The 23,265-nt window shown below is 40.8% G+C and overlaps 1 protein-coding gene across 1 annotated transcript in view; it reads left to right on the top strand.

Annotated features, from left to right (window-relative positions):
* Nucleotides 1-21,607, top strand: part of LOC147795870 (uncharacterized) — a 30,412-nt gene extending 8,805 nt beyond the window's left edge. The window contains exons 2-8 of the mRNA XM_087130839.1: nucleotides 1,908-1,971; nucleotides 2,752-5,102; nucleotides 14,308-14,469; nucleotides 14,890-15,055; nucleotides 15,372-15,474; nucleotides 16,034-16,294; nucleotides 17,916-21,607. Coding sequence (XP_086986965.1) covers nucleotides 14,894-15,055; nucleotides 15,372-15,474; nucleotides 16,034-16,294; nucleotides 17,916-18,439 — 1,050 coding nt within the window. The 5' untranslated portion in view covers nucleotides 1,908-1,971; nucleotides 2,752-5,102; nucleotides 14,308-14,469; nucleotides 14,890-14,893 and the 3' untranslated portion in view covers nucleotides 18,440-21,607. The remainder of the gene's footprint in view (nucleotides 1-1,907; nucleotides 1,972-2,751; nucleotides 5,103-14,307; nucleotides 14,470-14,889; nucleotides 15,056-15,371; nucleotides 15,475-16,033; nucleotides 16,295-17,915) is intronic.
* Nucleotides 21,608-23,265: the final 1,658 nt, after the last annotated feature.

The raw sequence follows: 23,265 nt of genomic DNA, 5'->3' as shown, positions 1-23,265 counted from the left end.
GCACCAATTAAGTTGCAAATCTGTCCCCGGTACATGGTGTTTGCTCCCCTGTAGGTGCGCATACAACCAAGGAGGAATGAAAACACCCAAACTGGGTGCAAGTTTGCACCATTTACTATAGGTGCTGCTATTGTATCAATGGAGGTGCAAATTGTGTTACGATCCGAAAAACCCAAACTATTTTTTAACAGTAATTGTTACAAAGCTTGAATTTTCTCCGATGCAACAAAGAAATTAAAGATCACACTAATATAAGGTACAAATAAATAAGTACAATTTAGTGAGAATGTTACACTTAGAAAATAGTAACGAAGAAAAAAGCGTTGGGGAGATGTTAATTTAAATAACGGGTTCTGCCCTTACCCAAAATATATTAACACATCTTTAAAATAGCTCGCGGAACCCGCTGCTTCACTTGACTCGGACCGGCCAGCCGCTCCCGGCAAGCTCGGTGGTCGAATGGCCGAAGACATCTGCACTGGTAAGCAGGAGGGCGTGGATTTTTTTCGCAAGCTCTCGGACAAGCACTGAGCATACAGTGCTGACTAATATACCTTTGGTAAGGGCAAAACCCAATATATAAATTAACTAATAAGTATCGTCAGCTTTCCTGCACATACAACGAGAACTTTACAAGACTATCCATTCACAGTGGACTGGGACATGAATATTGCTTAGAATCACTTTTTGTGTATCTCTGTGCGCTTCTTCTATGTATGAAGACTGTTTGACTTTTTTTTAAATTATGTGAACTGAACGGTGCACTTTTTCAAACATTAAAAATTGACCAAGCATTTCTGGACAAGTGAGGACGCTTTTGCTTTGATGTTAATCCAGGAAGACACTTCTCATGTTTTCATGTTCAAATTGTGAACCCCAAATTTGCTATCTGGGAACATTGGATGGATTGTTGTCATATACTTACACAACAATAACTTGCCGAAGAAAATGAAATCTGCCATAGCAATGGTTAAACAAATCTAGAAATTTTCTGTGCACAGATCAGTGCAACATTGAGATTCAGTGCCTTGGATGACATCATGAATATGCAAATAGCATTAGCATAAAAACAAAAAGCATTAAAATATGGATTAAAATTGCACAACAAAAATTTAAAATCAGGTTAATTGAAACCAAAAGATGCAATTTCACGGTTTTTAGTAACATTTATAAAAATATTTCTATTTCCTGGTTCCTTCAAAGTTTCCCCAAAGTATTTCATTGCGATGTAAAGTGTTCCATTGGGCCTGCTGTGTCACGTGACCTATATGGTATTAAATATCAACAAACACAACGTTCACCAAAAGTGTTTCAAAACTATTGTTTACTAGAAATAAACCGATGGATAGGTACTTCACTCAGACTAGTGATGTGCTGGGTACTATATCGTAACCTGGCTTTATTGTTTATAAACAGCACTCAAAATAAGCTTTGCTACGGGGCTGATACCCTTGATGTAGCCGGTGCAATCGGTCTATTGACACAGAAAATACCTGAAATAAATAGGGAATTATTTCATTGACATTGAAGCAAAAGCACCCGTATATTTGTCATTTGAAATCCATGTCATGGGTCCTCTAAATGACACAGTCATTGTGATGCGGGTTCTGACTTAATGTCAACTTGTTTTAACTTAACTAACAGCCTGCTTTAAGTAAACCGAACTGAACATTTTTCACATATCTTTGCACAAGTCATCATTTTCTTCCACATCGTAAGAAAGTTTTTTTTTCTTTTTGCAAAGCCTGCAATTCCTTATTTCCATGAAGACGGGCTGAAAGTAAAACTGGGGATGCCTACAAAATCAGGAAGAAGTGCACGTTAAACAAAGTCCCTGATGGAAACCCCCAGTTTCGTTGAAGCGTGCCTACTAATGCGGCTTGTTTATTCCATTTATCCCTTCACAGGTGCGACTTACATGAAGCACGTTTGATTTTGCTGGTGAACCTTCTATCTCCGGCCAACCGATGGGTAAGTAGCTTGCCAGTCAGCCCTGTAGATCAATCCGCGAAGATGAAACTGTATGTCAGGAGTCTACACTGTAGATATCACTTGCCGATCCATATCCAGAGTTTTTAGGTGTGGCAAAAAAGTTAGGATTTATTTATGGGCTTTCTCAAGTGTAAGGACTAACCTTGAAAGCTTTATACACCTTTGGGTGGGGGGTTTGGAAATTATTCCTCCCATTAAAACAGGAAAACAATCGGGAGGGAGGGGGAGCTCCGTTGGCCTCCTGGAGCCGCCAATGGCAGTAATGGAATTGGCATCGTTCTCAGACACTATTCCAAGTAACAACTGCCGTACCAACTTCTAAATTCCCGCCTTTTTCCCAGCAAGAGTCGTGTTATTTATCAAAAATAAAGCCGACGGTCGATACAGTGTTGTTGGACTACTGATGTGCTGAACACTGTACTGAAAATTGGCTTTATCTTTTGGTATACAACGCTTAATATACACTTTGCTATTGAATGACGCCATTTGTGTTGATGCTTAATACCCACTAAATGTCACGCGACACAGTTGGCACAGTCAGTCCTTTTAGCAATGTACGTTTGTCTGCATTAAGTTGATTTTTACGAAACCAAACAAGAAACCATTTTTAAATCTCGGGACACATTGAGGTTTGGCAGTATAACATGTTTCCTGTTGCTATATAGGAAAAATGCAACACTTAAATACAAAGAATTAGGTTGTGTGGCGATTCGCAAAGTTAATAATATTACTACGATATATGACATGGCTCTTTTCCAGAGTATTTGGACGACGCATACATCTTGGAGCTAGCCGAGCAGATTCCAACGCGCTACTGGTTGCACGTGGGAACGAAACTGGGATTGGCAAGAACCACTCTAGAAAGTATTGAGGACGATTATAGGGGAAATAACGTGCGGCAGAAATCCGAGATGTTATTCATGTGGCGTCGGGGAACTTCGGGCAATGGTCCTTCCAAAGTCGAGATGCTTGCCCAGGCGTTGATCGACTCTGGATGCCCAGAAGTAGCCGACCGCTTACTGGCTCATTACAACATGAACGTTTGAGTATGTCGCAAGAGTGTAATGCCAAAACGTTCCACTTTGAATTCACCGAGTTTGATACCAGTTCAAGTAGAAGAATACAGTAGTTTACTGAGCTACTTTTAAATGATATAGAAGAGTTTTAAAGGGACCTTGAAATAGATATAATTGACAAAAACTCTTGAAATTGCATCTTTGGCTTTCAATTCACTCATTTTAAAATTTTTCTCGGCAATTTTAAAGCATATTTTGGAGCTTTTGGTTTGTATGCATATGCCTAGGCAAAACTATGACCTCATCCAAGGCATTTAATCTAAATTTTTCACCGAGTTGTGCGCAGAATATATCTAGATTTTTAAACAGCTATTGCAGATTTCCTTCGGCAATTTATTGTTGTGTTTTAAAGTATATGGCTGAAAGCCAGCATGCAATGTTTCAAAAGAATGTTTTAAGATAGCAAATATAAAGTTCACAATTGAACATTAAAACATAAAAACTGAACCATGTTTTCCTGGATTTATATCAAAGCAAACGTGCCCTCACTTGTCAGGAAATGCTTGGTCAATTTTGAATGAATATTACCAAGTGCCATTTTTCAGTTCCTGTTCCGCAAAATAAAGTTGTCAAACATTTTCCAGCATTGAAGATGGATACAGAGATACACAAAAAGTGTGTCTAAGAAAATTCATTTCATAGATACTTTAAGACTTAAAGTAACAAAAATTTATCACACTATTTCGCTTGGGTAGATTGGTAAATTTGGTTTACCCATATGGGCGGCAAGGGCGTCAATCTGTCTTGAAAAGAGTGGAGGGGGAACATAGCCCTGATCAGAACACATGCGAGTGCGAAGCACGAAGCCCCAACCATATGGGGTATAGATGCTCTGTGGTACGTGTTATCTGAGACTAGTTCTGGACATTTTAGCCAGTTTTTCTTAATAAACGCTTTGGCAAGGTATACATTTTCATTTAGATTGCGGAAAAAAGTGACATCCCCCGTCCCCCATTGATTGACGCCCATGCGTGGGTTACCGAGCAAGTCAATTAACAACCTTAGTGTATTGTTACTGTAATTGTTAGCAATGAACATGCTCATCTAACATTTGGATGAATCTTTCAAAGCTGGGCTGCTATTTTTCTTTTGGGGGAGATGGGCTTAATTGCATGAAAGGGGTGCAAATGTAATTAATCAGTAATAACATATAGCTAGCCTATTATCCATTGTTACATGGAATTAATAACGTGGGAATTTATTGGCTTTTGAACTTCTGATGAAATGATGAACACGGCATAAATTTACAACCCAAAAGCCTTGGGCCATTTGTTAACGTAGAAATGAATAAACTGATTGCACCCGCTAAGTTTTATGACCTTTAGTGTGTATTAAATAGAGTGTAAATTACCAAAAATAAAGTCAACGAACGGTAGGTACCGTACTCAGACTACCGATGTTCTGGGACTACTGATGCAACAGTATAAAATCGTACCGTCCTTCACGCGTAAACTCGGCAGCGCGCAAAAGATATTTTGTTCAACCTTATATATATTCACACTAGGACGTCATCATTCTGGCCGGTATCCTCTTTCAGGCATGTTAGTGGGCGTGTCTGTAGTCCAGGATACTAACGTTTATGCAGGCAGGGTCGCTTTTTCGCTCACTTAATATATAAAATCGTACAGGCCATTAAACTCATACACGGAAGTGTACTGAAGTATGCATATTCATATTATGACGTCACCATTCTGGCCAGTCTCCTTTTCAGGCCTAATAAATAAAAGTGGGCATGTTTGCAGTGAGTGTAAAGTACGCTTCATGAAAATACTTCAGCAGGTTCCCTGATTTGGCAAGAGTCTAAGCAGCCAGTGGAGGTTTTACCCGGACCAACGTCGCGCGCGAAAGCTGGTCGTTGTACGAATGCGTGGAACCTTTGGGACTCCAAATTAAACGAAAAGCCACAGAAACAGAGAATTTCCTGGATATGTCAATCTCGTGAGAAGATTGGTACAAGTTTCTGAGGATTTAAGACTAGTTGGAAAGCTCTTGGCTGCCAACGAACACGACTACACAGTTCAGCTTTACTAAAAGGTATTATGGTTTTCACTCAGTATTAGATTAAACATTTGATATGATTCTAGGATTTTGTTTTTCTCTTAGAAAGGAATTTGAATCCTTTATGCAATTATTGTAAAGATCGATAATGTGAAATGCGAAAAAACTAGGTAAACTTCTAATGTACCTATACATAACCGGAATTTATTCATTTATATAATATAAATCAGACAGATTGTTTTACGTTGACAAAAAAATCGTTCCCTTTTCAATTCAATGCAGTACATGAAACATGAACCACGTAAGAGTCTTGTTTGGCGTGTACAGTTAAGGACAAAACAGATTAAATAGCTGCATCAGTTGGCGACAACTACGAGTAGAATGATCAATACCATCGATAATTATAATATTTATTATTATGGTACCAAAAATACAAATATTGCCAGAAACTGTTCATTTTCATGCAAATCTTAGAGTTTAATGTTTGAGGAGTCTGAATTGGTACACTACCTCTCGGGTTTATTTTTAAAATGGTGTCACTTAAACTCTAGTTCAGCTGAACGCAAATACACTGTTTGCTTTCGTGAGAAATAGCCTTTTATTTCATTTTAAAATTCTGGGAAGTATCTGTGTTTTTTTTGTCATCGTCTCACAGATTGAGGCGAATTTTGCCTGTTGCAATATAAACATCTAATAAAACTTAGTTGGAACAGTCAAACACTCTTGCCTGTACCTGGAACGGTTTAACCATGATCAAAGAAAATATCTTGCCATGGGAACATTATATTAAAATAGGTGAAATGTCGGGTTGAAAATCACATAAGTATTTGGAAAGCAGCCTCAAGCTATATAGCTACCTTGGAGTTGGGTCCATGCTATTTTTATTAAGGAAAGCGTGTCATAACAGAATTTTAAAATTCTCACGAAAGCAAACAGTGTCTTTGCGTTCAGCTGAACTAGAGCTTAAGTGACACCATTTTAAAAATAAACCCGGGAGGTAGTGTACCAATTCAGACTCCTCAAACATTAAACTCTTAGATTTGTATGAAAATGAACATTTTCTGGCAAATAAGGTAAATGTTAACACTTTGGTTGCGAGATAAATAGCCATAATGGAAAGTTCAAAATCAGATTCATTGGAGGTTGGTAGTACATACATGTACCGTGAAACATGGAGGCGGGTTAGTAAATGATTACTGTGAAATTTCATTGATTGCATTGCAGTATGCATGGTATTTACCTTTATGGCACTCAATCTACAGATACCTCATTGCCAGCCTTTTCTAACAGCAAAGCATGCGGAAGGGTGCCGAAGCAAACGACCACCCGTAGTTAATTTGTACAGCATATAAACTCCATTGTTGGTCCTTGCACGCAATGAATTGTGCCACATAAAGTATAGATCTTGCTTCTGAAAAAAAGCTTTGCTTTTGAAAAGAGTGACTTTTTTGTTCTGTTCCATGAACAGAAGAAGTTATTATTTTGTGGTCGTTTGCCGAGTTTACCACTCAAAATTTTCACTCCACTTTTGTACCTGTTCTAGCACTGGCAGACAAACGTGGTACAACGACAAAGGAAACGTACACTGTTTGTAATGATGTTGAAGGGCCAATCTGATGTATTTTTAGTGAATATACACGTCAATGCTAACTGAGCCTATGCAAAAGTTCTCGGCTCGAACAAATCAATTTCAGCGAAGGGCCAGAAAGCACGCTGTGTGTGTAAATGTTTGACAAAAAGGCAGAAAAACATTTTCGCCGTGTAACAACCATCTAATGGGAACTTTTACTAAACGGTTTTGGGCATTTTAATTCACCCTTATCGACTCTTCTGCTACATTTAATAATATCTAAGAAAACCTAGTTTCAAACGTGACAAATGTTGTGTTTTAAACTCATATCTATAGTGGTTGCTTGTCTGAGGAACAAAATATTTATTACACATACCATAATACACATATTTAATACACATTTCAAGAGGCAGCAATCCTGCTGAGAATCGAAACTCCAATTTTTATCAATCACTATCAAATACAACTTGAACTAGCACTGTCACGAGTGCGTTTTTGAACTGTGGGCCTACTTCCTCCACAGTGCGTGAATTGTGCACATAAGAGGTATTTCATAACTCATTGGCAAGCAGCCAAAAGCTATAGCTACCTTGGTGCTGGTTCCATGCCCTTTAGAAAAACATGTTATTGTTAGCCAAATTTTGAAACGTGTATCGCAGGATATATTCCATTTGGGAAAGTTTCAGAATCAGACTCGGGTGTGGGGGGACATGTGCGGGCAAAAAGGAGGCAGTGTACGTTGACGTGTACTGTTAAATCTCATTTGCTGTATCGCGGCTTGCATTATATTGCCTGAATCCGCGGGTATTGTGGCAATGAGGGCCTTTTTAACAACAAAGTACGGGGAAAATCAAGTGACTGGAGCAAAACGGCCTCCCCGAAGTTATTTTGCAGGCAAACCTCATTGTTGGCCTTGGCACTCATTGAATTGTTACAGTAACATATGGATCTTCTTTTGATAAATGCGCCATTTACTTTTGAAAAAGCGGACTGCAGTTAAGTTTCTGGTAGACTTGAAATCAAGTCGGTAATTGGCTGGGTTTAGTCCACCTTCCTTGCGATGCGTACGCGGTGCTGTTCGACTAGCAGTTTAATAATGGTCAGTCTAATTCATTCAAGAGGGTGTTTACATTATCCTAAAAAGGTAATTTGCCATGAAAGCATCAATTCTCTTACCAGAAAAAGATACTTAATAGATTTGTTCTTGAACAGTTATGTATACTTTGTCTCTAAGCGTCGTATTAAAAGAGATATTAATGCAGGATATGAAAGAAACTGGCACTTGTCACATTGAAGACAAATAAATGGACGAGTCTGTTCTGTAGCATGAGCTACTATTGGGGCTCTAAATGAAAATACATGAATCATGCAGTTCAGTTGTTGCATAAATGCATGAATATCTATCTAGAATCAGGTTGATCAAGTCGTTAGGCGGGCACAGGGGTCGTGGGCCGACGTGCGCCAAAACACTGTACTTAAGCCCGCAAGCAAGGGCACAATCAGTTTGGCATACTGGATGGATTCCCGGCAAGGGAACGGGCTCTGCACTAATTGCATATATGACGCAGCGTATGGACGACAAACTCAACTGACTAATGACTTGATTTCAAGTCTAGTTTTCTTGGGACGAAAGAAATAACCTTGAAGTCGGAAAAATTCTCCACAACCAACTGTAATGTTTTGGTCCCCACAAAAAATGTGTGTGGGGGGGAGGGGAATAATTCAACAGCCCATTCCCCACCTCAAAAAGTGTGGGGATATCAGTACCCCATCCCTTGGGATTTACGCCCATGTTAAAAGCAGGCAACAGAAAATACTAGCAAAATGTGTGACAGTGTACACGTATGTTTTGTATTTAATCCCATTCTAATACAAATCAAGGTAAATATTATTTGACAAACGTGAAAAGGTGTATTTATTTGTTGATAATTTTCCTTTTTTAACGAGAATGGCCAAATTGCATTATCCAATAATATCATAATAGTAAGCATTTGAGGGTGAGATAATTACAAAACGCCGCAAATTGCCACCGACGTTGGTGGAATGAAATGCACAAAATTGAAAACCGACGCTTCCAGTTCAGGCTTGGGAGCCATTCTCTTCCAAGATGACATTGAGGGACACCGTCATGTCATTGCTTATGCCTCTCGCGCCCTGCGACCCTCTGAGCGCTCGGGTCGTTATAGCTCCTTCAAGCTTGTACTTCTAGCCATCAAGTGGGCTGTAGCAGAGGTGTTTAAGGACTATCTCCTTGGCCACAAGTGCACAATTGTGACCGATCACCACCCGCTCAAGTTCTTGGAGACATCCAATCTTGGCTGCACCGAAATGAAATGGGTACAGCAGCTCAGCTCCTTCGATTATGAGATTGTTTATATTCCGGGGAGGAACAACCAAGCACCTGATGCCCTATCACGCATGGAGGAGGATGGAGCAACGGATCAAAAGGGTGGCCCTTTCTGCAAAATGATGACTGTACCCGAACAGACTGTTACTGCGTGTCTGGCGGGCCACTCTGCTGGTACTTCACTCCCGATCTCCTTCTGTAATCAGGTTGAGGCGTGTCGCAAAGGGGGCACACCATGCTTACCTGGATACACAACGGCACAGTTGAGAGCCCAGAAGGAGGATGATCCGATATTGCAGCCAGTTATCAAGTACCTGGAAAGGGCCATGCAGCCTACGCAGCAAGAGAGGGCTACCTGTAGTCATAGATCTCTGGTTCTCCTTCGTGATTGGAAGGGGCTTACCCTTGAGGATAAGCTCCTGTATAGGTGGGTTACTTCTCCGTCCACTGGCGGGGTACATCGCCAACTAGTACTTCCAAGGGCACTGCAAGCTGAAGCTCTGACTAAGTTTCATGATGAAGCAGGACATTTTGGGCCTATTAAGCGGACTTACCCTGTGCTTTGGTCGCATGTCTTCTGGCACAACATGAAGGAGGACATCAAAAAGTGGTGTTACAAGTGCAAACGCTGTGCCCTCAGTAAACCTCCGGTGCGGCGAACACAGCCACCATTTGGGACGCTCTCTGCAACGGCCCCCATGGAGACCCTGGCGATGGATTTCACCGTCCTGGAACCCTCACAAGATGGTCACAAAAACGTGTTGGTTGTAACAGATATTTTTACTAAGTTCGTCTGGGCCATCCCAACCAGGGACCAGAAGGCTTCCACCGTTGCAAGAGCCTTAGTAAAGTACACCTTCCTTACATTTGGCTGCCCCTCAAGTTACATTCCGACTGCGGGCGGAATTTTGAATCGCGCATTGCTGCCGAGCTATGCGGGATGTATGGCATTCATAAGGGACACACTACACCTTACTATCCCGCTGGCAACGGGCAATCCGAGAGTTTCAATAGGACGATGCACAATATGTTGACGGCGCTCCCAGAGGGGAGGAAAGCCAGATGGACGGACCACGCACAAACCTTGGTATTTGCCTACAATGGTTCTGTGCATTCAACGACCGGAGTGGAGCCCTTCTTTTTGATATTTGATCGAAACGCTAGGTTTCCACGTAGCAGAGTTTTAGGCGGGGAAGCTTCCAAGAGGGATTGGAAGAGCTTAGGCTCCTACGTAAAAGACCGCCAAAAGTCCCTGAAGGTTGCTCGCCAAGTCGCCTCTAAGAGGACAGCAGGAGCAGCTATGACCAGACAGGCACTCCAGGCTCGGAAAGTCTTCAAGAAGCCTCTGGAGGTTGGACATTACGTCCTGGTACGAAACCGAGGGCACCAGGGGCGTTGCAAGATAAAGGATCACTGGGGGAAAGAAACCTACATGGTCGACCGACGGCCATACCAAGATGGACCGGTTTATGTAGTTCGGAATAGGTTGGGCAGAGAGAAGGTTCTCCACCGTTAAGACCTTAAGCACTGCCCATTTCTCCCGGACGATGTACAACAATCATCTGAGTCATCCTCGAGCGACTGTCTCAGTTCCTCTGATGATGATCCACCACGAGGCTATATCCTTCAGCGCCCACCAGTCAGTGACGCCATGGAGAGTGTAGACATTGCGCCGGTGACAACGGATGACCTGGGCTTCCCTGTTGCAACCACGGAGGAGCACTCGACTCATCGATACCCAGTTTGTTCATCTAGAGGGAAGCCACCATGTCGTTTTTCCCCTTAGCTTGTGCTCGGAGAACATAGTGTTTGGATGGCTACTCTGGAAGACGCTTGTTGTGTTATTCTAATTGTTCCTGTATTATTATCCCATCTGTTACTCTAGACTGTGCCCGAGGGTTATGGTGTTCAGTAGCTAATCTGGAGGACACTTATTTGTGTTGTGTTACTCTAACCTTCCTAGTTCGTTGTTGAAAATGCTGTGCATTTTTTCATAACAGTTCTCTCCCGACTCCATTTTAGGCGCTGTCAGGCCGCCGTCATTTTGACCTGAGTCATCGGGGACGATGACTCCAAGGCGGGAAAGAGAGGTGTAGGGGATCCGATGATACCGTTTTAATCTGTTTCATGTCTTTCCTTGTCGTCCTTAGTTTCTGTTCATAACGGGTTGTCCGGAAAACATTGCGCAATGATATTTAATTTAATACGTGTAGTTCATTATAAGCTCTAATAATTGAAAATGTGGGCCAAGGACCTTGAAATGTAATAACATTTGTTTAATTTTTATCGATGTTCTTTCTGTTGTAAATTTCCGAGGTTTGGTGGCCTAGTATCAACTTTTAGTTTTTCCGAAGGGTTAGACTGTACTACACGGGCACATAAATGTCGCCCCAAAACGCGGGTTTTGGCACCGCCTGCCCGACTCTTTGCAGGTAATCATGTCGTTCCTTTTACTCCCATTTTGTAGCGTAAATTTCATTATTTTGTGGAAACTTTTGGGGTCGGATGGCCTACTACCTTTACCGAAGTTTTTCATAGACAGGTTTAACAAGGATGGGGACGGCTTTTTGTTGGGTTGAAAATGTGGAATTTAGATGAAGTTCGAAGAAAAGTAGTGTCGGAGCTTTAATTTAACGTTGATTTTTGACAATAGAGACATGTACGTGCGTTGTGGTTGTGTAAAACGTCACTTGGGTTGATATGCAAAATTTACGACATTTATTGGATTTTGGGATTAGATTTGGATTTTTTTGTGTCATTGGTAATTTCACTGTAACACCTTTACATTTTTGGGATTAAGTGTAGTTACTCTTGAATCTTGGACTGCTCGCTTCAAGTTTAGTAGGCATGGCGGCCGTGTTGGATGCCCGGGAGGGTTTGTGTGTGTGCGGTGCGTGCGATCGTCGGTCAGCCAGCGCGCGGGGTTGACCTGACTGCTTGCGTCCCTTACCCGTGTACCCGGCGCTGCCTTCATGCCTATTCAGTTAAATGTACATGTATCTTGTGGTATGAATCAGTTATTGCAGATTTATATTTATTGTGTAGGCTATGTTTATTTTTGAATGAATACTGTGTTACAAATAATTTTACAAGACCGCATGCCCGACTCTTTGCAGGTAGCCCCAGTCTTGGGCCTGACGGTTGCATAGGCCTACAATAAACCCACTGGAGAGAAGAGAGCTAAACAGTGGTTATGCAGACGTCTACTTGTGAACCAGCGTGCCTGCTCCCCCCCTTTTCCTCCGCCCCCCTTCCACTGGCCCAGTTCTCCACATTACTAATAGCCGATTACTTCGCATTAAGGCTCTTGTAGCTATCTTTAAAAGCTGGGTTCCTTTTGCTGTCAAATAAAGGGGGTTAGATCTCACCTCTTTACAGCCTTCGGTAGAAGCTTCTAATAACTTTGTGCAGACTTCAAGTACTCCCGGCCTTTTCTATGTACTGTACTTGCCACATTGTAACCGCGTCCCAGAAAATATCTTGTAATAATGATCCTTAGAATTAAAAACTGATGAATTTACCGTAGTTGCTCGAAGAAAATACATCCTAACCACGAGAGACAGCAGTCCTTCCAACAATCGACTACTTCACAGCTTCAAACTCAAAACAGCTAATCCCCCTTACTTCAAAATACTGGAAAGTTAATCCCAACAAATTCGTTTCAATTCAGCCATCTCATGGTTGGGGTGGATTCAGCCACCTTGTAAGACAAACTAGGGTTGCTTTCTGAAAAAAAATCAAAATTTGTAAAAAGTGTAAAGGTTTCAAAATAGTGCACATCACATGCACAATGCAAAAAAACAAAAAACAAAAAAACATTAAATATAGTCTATATTAAAATTATCCAGTGTTATACAGTCATTTGTTTTAATTTTCGCTTCAGAATTGAATTCAAGTCTGTCAATTCCACTTCTGTTCCCTTTTAAGTTTCCATTTTGCTCGACTATAAAACAAACAGCAATGCTTATAAAGCACCGCTTGCCACACCGCGTCATGCATGCATTGTATTTCCTTCGTGTGGAACTATTAATGTTCCAAGGCACCAACTTCAGGCTATGCTTGCCTGGTACGGCAACAAAGAACACTCGCATGTGGAAAAGTGTACAGCTCATTCTTGACCTTTGCACGCAATGGGTTCTTCGATTATTGTCACAAAAATAGAATTATTCTTTGGGGGAAAATTACTTTTTTAATAATATTCCCCACCTGTATCAACCATATATGTGAGCACCATTTTTGCCCTGCTACACGACTCAGTTTAATTAGTTCAATTCAGTTCAACTTTAAAAAATCCCTTCCCTAGTTTGAACCTGTTATGTACTTTTTCATAGACTACTATCTCATTCGTAAGATTTTACCCGCTGCCAAAAACATCGCAGCTTTTCTCCCCTAAAAGTTGCTGGAATGTCTGACATGTTGCTTTTATTCTCACAATTATTTCCAGTGGGAAAATTGCAGGTCGGTTCACAATTGAGCAATAAGGTCACAAGTCACAAGTCATTTTTTGGCTATTAAGTCGAGTCAGAAATAAAAAAAAATTGATGGTAAGAAGCAAAGTCACAGGTCACAAAAATAGCGACTCGAGTCCAACTTGAGTCCAAGTCAAGTTAAGTCTACAATTTGTGTAAGAGGAGTAAAATAGGCACAAAACATTCCCTAGTAAAATTCACATCGTGGATTGGACCCGTCACACCTCACCTATGCATGTACGAACACAGTCAAAAGCGTTTCCACACTGGAGTTAGCATTCAGTTACAATCACAGGACTTTCCACAACAGAGTACGGCTCTATATAACTGCTGACAAGTATAACACCCACAGTGTGTTTGTTATCTAGACAAAAATAACGGTCCCTAGATGCAAAAACTAGTCAACCGAAATGTTCCCAGGTCTGTGTTATTTTCCGGTTGCAAAATTTCACGTAGTACTTCCTTTTAGATACAAATCATAAAATCCGGCTGCCACCAGCCGTGTTGATAAAACAGGACCCGTGAGGTTCAACTACCGGTACGCAATAGTTACACTGAAGTCAATGGGTCATTGAAGTTCTTTTCAGAGCTCGTAATTCTTTCATTACATTGAGGTTCCGGAGCAAGCTGCAATACCGCCCGCTCACCTTTTACCAACAAATTGTGAGGAAGAGATAAACCTTTGGGATTTGTAAATTTTTTTGTATAGTTAAGGATAGTCATTCTGTGAAATGTGTTCACCCATGGGGATTTCAAACTACATATTTTTTCTAATTTCTTCTTTATTATTTCTTTACATATTTTTCTTTACCTTTTGTGTTATTCTTGCTTAAACTCTCTGTTTTTGTTTCATAGGCTGCTCCAAATTTGTAGTCAGAATTTTTTCAGAACCTTCATCTTATGAGGTCCAGCTTCACTAGCAATATGGAGCAGGTTAGCCTCCGTCAGTGGGGGGAAGATAATACGTCTGCAGTGTACGACCACTCACGCGCCAAACTCATCAGTGGAAAGATAAAGGTACAAGTAATCTTCATGGACAACAAAGCTAACAGATCCACGTGTTTTGGCGTTTGATGTGACCTACATGTTAAATATTTGAAAGGGAACTTTACCAAAAACGTATTTAGGTTACGTTTTAATTCGGTCGAGTCCCTTTGCACGTATAGTGGTCCATTTGTATGATTCTAACCGGCTCCTACACTCATATTTCTTCCAGATTCATAGTTCTCGATAAACAGTCTGAGACGGATAAAACCCTCTTGATCTTGTATCTGTTTGCAATTACTTCATTTAATCTGACCAAAAAGTTTCGAAAGGCGGCCACTACAGGTTTTCACAGGAATAATATGACACGAAAAAGCTTTACTTTTAACTTAACATAGAGTTTAACTGAATTTATTTCGTTCTCAATGAGATTTCATTTCATCTCACTTGCAGTCTTATGAAAGTGGATCAGAAGTTGCAACTGTTTGTGCGAGGTCCCCTCTTACCCAGTTTCCAACTGGACCGTATTACATCAATCTCATCCTTGAAAGAGTTGATAAAGCAGGGGAGAGGAATCCAATCTCAAGATCAGCACCTTTACATCGGGAGAAATTTCGAGGTAAAGTCATTGTTTCCCATACATGTGTATCCATTTTAGATTCGATGGGAAGAAGTGTAAATACACTGAGAAGTTTAAAACTTTTCAACATTAATGCTAGTCCATACGATTCCTTTTAAACATAACGGATATGCCACGTTTGAAATTATCCAAAATCTACATTTGCTATTTACGATGTACATCAGATTCACTCTTTCAAGCAGTATTCACGAGCTGACCAAAGGCTGATTAATTTGCAAGTGCTAATTGGTAGATTTCTCATAGACATGAATGTTGAATTCAACACCGAATGAATGATTTGCAAATTACATTTCAGCTTTGTGACTTGCTATCTCTTGCTGATCATGGCATACAACAAGACCAGAACATCGAGATACGAGCTCATCGAGGTGCAGGTCTTTTGGGAGGTGCACCAGAGAGTAAGTATTCTGTCGTAACCCTTTTCTGTTAATTAAGGCCAAGGTAAGTGACAAACTTTGGGTATTAAACATGAACCACGTCCTGGAAACAAAATACTGGAACACTGACTATGTGTCATTTTTGAGTAGTCTACTGATGTTTCGTCCAGTTCAGAGCCGGGGGAGCGGGAGTTGGGACGCACATGCCCCCACCAAAAAATAAAAAAATCCCCGGTGCTCCCCAGGTGCCCCCTCTAAAAAAGGAATAAAATCATACTTCACAATACTGAATGGATACCGAGCAAGCCTAACAAAAGCTTGCCCCCCAAAAAACCACACCACGGAAAGCTGAACTTAGTGCCCCCCATAGATTGCTGGTGCCTCCTTGCGCCCCCCAGTAAAATCCTAGCTGTGCCACTGATCCAGTTGTTTCATGTCACTGAGTTAAAGGTGTGGTTATTTGAATCATTAAAATTGTTACCTGAACTGTAATATAGTTTCTGCGCAAGACACCAAACGATATGGCCGAGTCCACTTCTTTAACAATCGTTTTCTAATGTTTTACTTTTCAAAAGATGAGTTGCTGTGAGCGACAAATTCCTCCTGAAACTGGCAAATGAGCGTAGGGGAGCAGACTGGAAGCAACTCGCCACCAATTTAGGCTTCAAGGTTGCAGAGATCGAGCAGATTGAAGAGAATGACAAGGGGAACGTAGCTCAGCAGGGCCTGAAGGTGTTAGATGCGTGGTATAAGAAGCAGGACAAACCTGAAGAAGTTCCCCAGATGCTAAGAGACGCTTTGATAAAAACGGGCTATGCCAACTTGGCCTCAAGAGTACCAAGTAAATCACATCATTAAGCAAATAAATGTGTGATGCATGTAAATAAACTCTACACATAATAGTCTATTAGTCTGTTCAATGAATTATGGAAGGCCTGCGACGTGTAACAGTCCTTGTTCATATAAATTGAAGGATGTGAATGACTTGCTCCATGATTTCTTTTGCTACAGCTCTGCGAAAAACTAAGGCAAATGTCCATTCCGTTGGATCCTCCGCCACCTAACTCCATCAGTTTGTTACGAGAATGTCATCTATGCTTTTCATATTCTACTGTTGAATCGACTGTTTCACGAGTAAATCCATAATAATGTACGCTTAAACCTAAACCTGGGCGGAAAAAGCGTGAGCGGCCTATTTAAATGCAGGGTCAAACCTTCATTGTTATTTGCACTCAGATTCTAGGAGTTTTCCTCTTGTGTCCACAGTAAACCCTCAATATCGCCATTGCCATAACTAAATGCATGGTCTAAAAATAAAATTTACTTTCGTCCTCAACGCAGGATGGCCAAAGATATTAATTTAACAGAGCCCCTTTCCGTCTGAGTGAACGGCAAACATTTTTCACATGTACAACGACCAGTTTCATTTCTAAGTCATAGCTTCGTCGCTGTTGGTTCATCTATAAAGACAAACTGCTTGTAAACATAGGTTCTTAAACTTAACGAAAACACTTCCCCTGAGTCTGGGTGAAGGTTAATTTTGCTGTAGTGAAATCTGAAATTTGATCAACTGCGTATCTAGCTTTGGGTATAGGTGGTTGGGTTTGGGGGGATTTAGAAACATGATGTTGGGGGAGAAAAAAAACCTTTTTCAGAGTCTCGACATCCTTTCTTTTATTTGTTTATGTTGGTTTATGTTGTTTTCTTAGGTTTTTGTGCTAATTTTTTTATAAATAATTATACCAAGTTTAAAAGTTTTTTGTTTAAAAATCGTCAGGGGGAAGTAAGTTGCCCCCCGCTGGATACGCCACTTTTTTTGATTGAGAATAAACTTCAAAGATGGTAGGTGAGCAGCATAAAGAACCATCCACAGACTTGAAGCCAAAATTTAGAAAATCTTGTTGGCTTGCGATTCACTGCGCAAGAGAAAGATATGTGGTGCCCTGAATTGCACAGTTTGTTTTAAATCTAATGCAGAAGAGAGCCTTGCTCATTCATTTCAGCCTTGTTTGATTTTTTTCTGGATAATTTCCTGCGGTTGAAACAAATGAACCCAAACGAATTCTTGAATTGTTCTTGGGGGGTTGAAGGGTTCTCGGTGTCAAAGTGCACCATTGGGGGCCAACTTCAGGGTTTGGCTATGCCTCTTGCTAGGGACGCAGCAGTTCCAATTCAGAGTTTGAAGTTTTGTTTGTGACGGCAAGGGCGTTTCCATGGCTACAGACGATTGCCCGTTTAATGCGACTCTACAGTGCAGAGCGTATACATGTAACTCACAAAAGATGTAAGCAGTGGAATTGGAAGGTAAACCTCTGAGACATACCCTTGGGGGCGGACTGTATGGCAAATGTTATGACATGAGCCTTGACGTATGTTTACACCGCGTGCTTAGCAGCTAATAAAAATGTCCATGCATTATCTCAAGTACTTTCAATTGATAAATACTCTCCGTTTTAATGTAGGTGTTGAAGGAGTAAAGTTTGCCGTTGACAAGTGTGCAAAGGAACTGATTGACCACTACCAGCAGACCTTGACAGTCCCGACAGACTCCGAGGAAGGCACGCACGCGGAGATGAATGAAATAAACGTCGACCAACCGCTTCTGCAAGAAACCAACCTGCCTATTCCTGGGGATTCATCAGAGTACAGGATACATCCAGTTGAAAGTACTGAGTTGGAGCGTTTTAAATTAACTTTAGATCAAAAAGAGGTACGAAAAGCTCTGAACACCTCAACATCGAAGCCGGAAAGAGACAAAGGTTCTAAGGTCCATACAGTTCCCCTTGGTTTGTACAGAGACACGCTTGTGCTCAAATCAAATCGGATATTAGTCGCAGCTGAGGCAGGTTACGGCAAAACCACGCTGCTTAAAAAGATTGTGTATGATTGGGTTGATTTAAAGACAAAGGGGAAATCGTCCCAGGTTCAATCATCAGCTGATTCAGAAATGGCTCTGAAAGGCTACAAACTTGTCTTTCTTATCTAAGTTAATTGCATGGTTACTAATTTTGACATCATGGGTGCCATTTTTGATCAAATTCTTACAGATAGCGAATTTACCAAAAAGGAGTTAGAGGAGTATATTCGCCGAAACCAAGGAAAGGTACAAATTCTCCTGGATGGTGCTGATGAGATTTCTTTGAAAACATTTTAGGAAAATCAAAGTAAAGAGGAAGTTACCTTGAACAATGTTTTAAATTTAAACTTCTGAAGTCCTGCAAGATAATCGTCACAGGTAGACAGAAGACGGCAGAAGAAGTGTTGACATTGTATAAAGGTGTTTACTACACAAAAGTCATTGTGACTGGCTTTGGTCAGAAAGAAATGGAAAAATACGAGAAAGTACTTGACAAGGTTTGATGTTCAAAGCCAACACAGCTTTCTCGCACAGTTCAATAAATCCGATGCACTCCGTAGTTTAGTAAAGATACCGTTACTTCTCTGCTTGATGTGCGACACGTGGGTGCGTGAAAAGAGAATTCCATGTCAAATAACCCTTTCTCGTGACAAAATTCACTTACTTTTCCAAAACATGGACAACAAAAAGGAGACGGACGAGCAAACATGTTTGTACCTGACACAAATGCGTACATCCGGGAGCTTTGCAGGTTAGCTCTTGAGTGGTAGCTGGATCCCAGAAGGCAATATGATACCAAATTGAGAGATTTAGAAATTTTTGAAAAAGGTTGTGACCTTGGCTTACTGTCGAAAATAAAAACTGGGTACCATCGCAGTACAAGTTTTCAATTTTCATTTCTCCACAAAACCTTCCACGAGTATTGTGCTGCAGGTATCTTGTGCATCTGTCAAAATCTGACACAGCAACATTTGACAAGATATTGACTGACATACTGAAGAGTGACGTTGAAAGCGTCCAGTACGTTCTCCGCTTTTGTGGTGGACTGGACGCAAATACTGCTCAGACAGTGGTTAGGAAGATCAGAGGAATTCCGATGCAAAACGAACTGAACACGTCCTTTCACAAGATCTCTTTGTTTCTGTTGTTTGAAGCTGTAAGAAACGCTCCTACAAGAATTTGTTGAGACCTGCATGATTAAATTTCCAATTCTGCTGAGAGGCGAATATCTCATGGCAGCGCACTATTTCGTTCAGAATGGATCCAAGCACGCAAATATAAATATAAAAGAAATTGAAGCAGCATGTTTTGGAATGGCAGATTTCACACTTACAAAAGAATTAACGCAGGAGATTAGGTGGTGTGAACCATCGTTGCATCTTTTTTTTTATCAGTAAACTTGGATAGAATAACCAGTGACTTGAAAGGAATGCTGAAGTATATCAAGTCCTTAAGGTTATATAACTGTGGCTGGAACCTCACAAAACATTTTGAAATGTTATCGAACAACAACTCCAAGATTATTGAACTGTCCATCAGTAATACCACTTTGTTTGATACAACGTCAAAACACAATATTAAGCCAATTCAATGTCTGAAACTCGTTGCCCTTGTAAACTGTTGTCTGGCAAAGAGTGACATCGAGCTCTTGTTCTCACTACTTTCAGCAGCAGGAAGCATAAAAACACTTGTTCTGGGAGGCGACAATTTACAAGGTCAGCTGGAAAATGTGAAAATTGCTCCTATTCCGTCGTTTCGTGAGCTTTATGTTTCTTGGTGCAATTTTAAGGAGCGATATAAAGCCATATTTCTCCCTACTCTCAGCAGCAGGAAGCTTAGAGAAACTAGCTCTGCAGCGACACAATTTACACGGTCAGCTGGAAGACGTGAAAATCTCCCATATTCCGTTGCTTAGTGAACTTCTGTTGCGCGACTGCAATCTCAGTGAGAACGATGTGAACCCATGTTTTCCCCTAATTTCAGCAGCAGGAAGCATCGACAAACTTTACCTGCAGGAACAATCTTCACAGTCAGCTGGAAGATGTGAACATTTCTTCTGTTCCGTCGCTTTGTGAACTTCAGGTGTGTGAGTGCAATCTGGGTAAGAGGGATATGAAGCCACTTTTCTCCCTAATTCCAGCAGTAAGAAGCCTAAAGAAACTAACCCTAAGGGGTAGCAATTTACATGGTCAGTTGGAAGATGTGAAGGTCTCTCCTATTCCGTCGCTTTGTGAAGGTCTGTTGTGTGACTGCAATCTGGCAAAGAGCGATATTGAACCACTTTCCCCCCCTAATTTCAGCAGCAGGAAGCATCGGGAAACTCTACCTGGAAAGAAACAATCTTGACGGTCAGCTGGAAGATTTGAAGATTGTCCCAATTTCTTCGCTTCTTGAACTTCGTCTGTGGGAATGTAATCTGGCAAAAAATGATATTGTGCCGCTTTCTCTCTAATTTCAGCTGCAGGAAGCATAAAGAGACTTATTCTGAGCAGAAATAATTTGCACGGTCAGCTGCAAGATGTAAAAAATCCTTTCCATTCAAACGGTTTGTGAACTTTATATTTGTGAGTGTAATCTGTCAACCAGCGATATTGAACCACTCTTTTCGCTAATTTTATCAGCAGGGAGCATAAGTAAACTCTGTCTAAATGGAAATTTTCATGGTCTGCCGGAAGATGTGAAGATTGCGCCTGTACCGTCACTTTCTATACTTTATTTTTCTGAGTGTAACCTGACAAAGAGCGATATTGAACCACTTTTCTCTGTACCTTCTGAAGCAGGAAGCGAACTTGCTATTAGAAGGAACGGTTTGCACGGTCAGCTGTTCCGTCGCTTTCTTCACCTTATCTGTATGAATGTAATTTGTCTAAGAACGATATGAGCCACTTTTCTCCCTTGTTTCAGTAGCTGGCAGCATAAGAACACAATTTGCACAGATTCCCTATTGCCAATGTCGTTTCCTTGCCATCCCTCCTCAAACTCTGTTTAACTTCCTGCAATCTCTGTAACAATGATATCATGGCAATTTTCCAGCTGATTTCATCTCTTGTTCATGTGGGCACTCGGGATCTCACGGACAACGATCTGCATGGTCAAGTGGTCGAACCATTGGCTCCCGTTCAGTCGCTAGGCACGTTGATCCTGGGCACTGAGCAGGAGCCGGCCATTCGCCGAATCGGAGAAGTTAACTTCGGTGAAAAGAGAGTTTGGGTATTGCCTGCCACGTTAAATTACCTGACATTTTTGCATAAGGGCGACGAAAGCGTTTTTGATCAATGACGACAAAGAGCAAGACTATTTATAGAGCCAGGCTATTTACATTTTGAGCCGAAAACATTGTCAGCAGTATAATATCACAAGTCAGCTGTAGCACGCCGATGTTAAATTCTGTCTTACAGCAGATAAAGAAAATATGAAAATAACAGATCAGAAGCAGACGGGCGGGCTTAAATATTGCACTTTTGCTCCAGGCTTGCCTTTACATGAAAAAGTTTTCATGAAAAAGTTTCATTTCTGTTCAAAATAAGATAGACTTAAAGAGAAGTTATGAATCACTGGAACCAGGATTACATGATAAACAGACGGAATAATCCAGACAAAGAGATAAATTCGTGGACCACTTAGACTGAGAGTATTTAATTGAATAAATGTGTGCTTGACGTGAAGCGTTGAGGACTGACCAAGCACATATTTATTATTACCTTTTTATTCAGAGAGTCAAAGGAAATCAACGTCTGATGCATTTCCGACGATTTTGTTCTAAAATTTTACTCTCATTTTCCCGAACACTCCCATCCATTTTATGGTAGATTCCATTTGAAGTTGTCCAATTTGCCCTGGGTTGAAGTGCTCCCAAACGTGGCAAAAGAAAGACAGATGGTAGTAAGTATTGCGAGCTGGTTCTTGCAAGCGTTCTGCGTGTACGCAAAGACCATGCATTAAGGAAAAAATCCGTTACGCGTACTCAGCGCGTTCCGCGGCAAACGTGCCATTAAGTCACTTCTCAGCCGGCATTATCAAATTATACACGGTCACGTGACGCGTTTCGGCCAATATGATCAAAGAAACTGTCCCAAGTATTTATGAATTACATTTTTGAAGACTTTACTCCTGGAAACCGTTCATATCCTACATCAGATCAAAATATGTTGGTCAACTGTGGTCCCTCCTTACACGTAAAAATGTGAAATATTTGAAAATTCACAGCATCAGGAATTTAGTTCGATACTTCACCCGTTACCGCCAGATATTTAGTCTTAAGTGCTAGAGTTTAAGTTATCTAAATGATTTGCATAAATTCTCTCTTGGGTAATAATAGGCGAATAAAACAATGTAGAAATAGATAAGACACCAAGAACGTGAAAAGGAACATCAACATTCCGGCATTCCGGGCAACTCACGAAAAACTAAACTGATCCACTTGCTAAGCATCAAATTTGGAGCGATTAATCGAAAAATTCAAAATCGATGGGCCTCGCAGAGCAAGACCCTAAAATTGAAAAGGCATGATCCCTAAAGGCCCTGGAATTTGCCCACAAAACCACGGTTGGTAGGCCTATCTTACTTCCATCTTGATTAATTAATACACAGATGTTTAGGTGTCTTTAACATCTTTAAAACTTGACTGCTTAACGTAAGAAAGAAAGTTTCATGTTGATTTGGTCAAAAGTAATCAAGTCTATAGCATAATTAGGAAAATAGCAGAGGGAGAGAGTACAAAAATAAAGTAAAATTTATACAGTCATCATGGGGGAACCTCTTTAATTTCTGCGACATTACTGCGTTCAACGACATTAGACTTTACATACTTTCATAACGTCACAAGGACATCGAAAAATTGGGCCGATTCTTCAAACTAGTATATAGGTTATTTTTAGTGAATGAATCACCCAACAGTTCCGGTTTTTCATTTAATCCTAAAAATTAAAGTGGAATGAGTATGACCCCCATAGCTT

The sequence above is a fragment of the Acanthaster planci genome, linkage group LG20 (genome assembly GCF_054643075.1).
Source record: "Acanthaster planci isolate LZ-2023a linkage group LG20, COTS_SCS, whole genome shotgun sequence".
Classification (NCBI taxonomy): Eukaryota; Metazoa; Echinodermata; class Asteroidea; order Valvatida; family Acanthasteridae; genus Acanthaster; species Acanthaster planci.
This window is presented reverse-complemented; position numbering and strand designations above follow the sequence as displayed.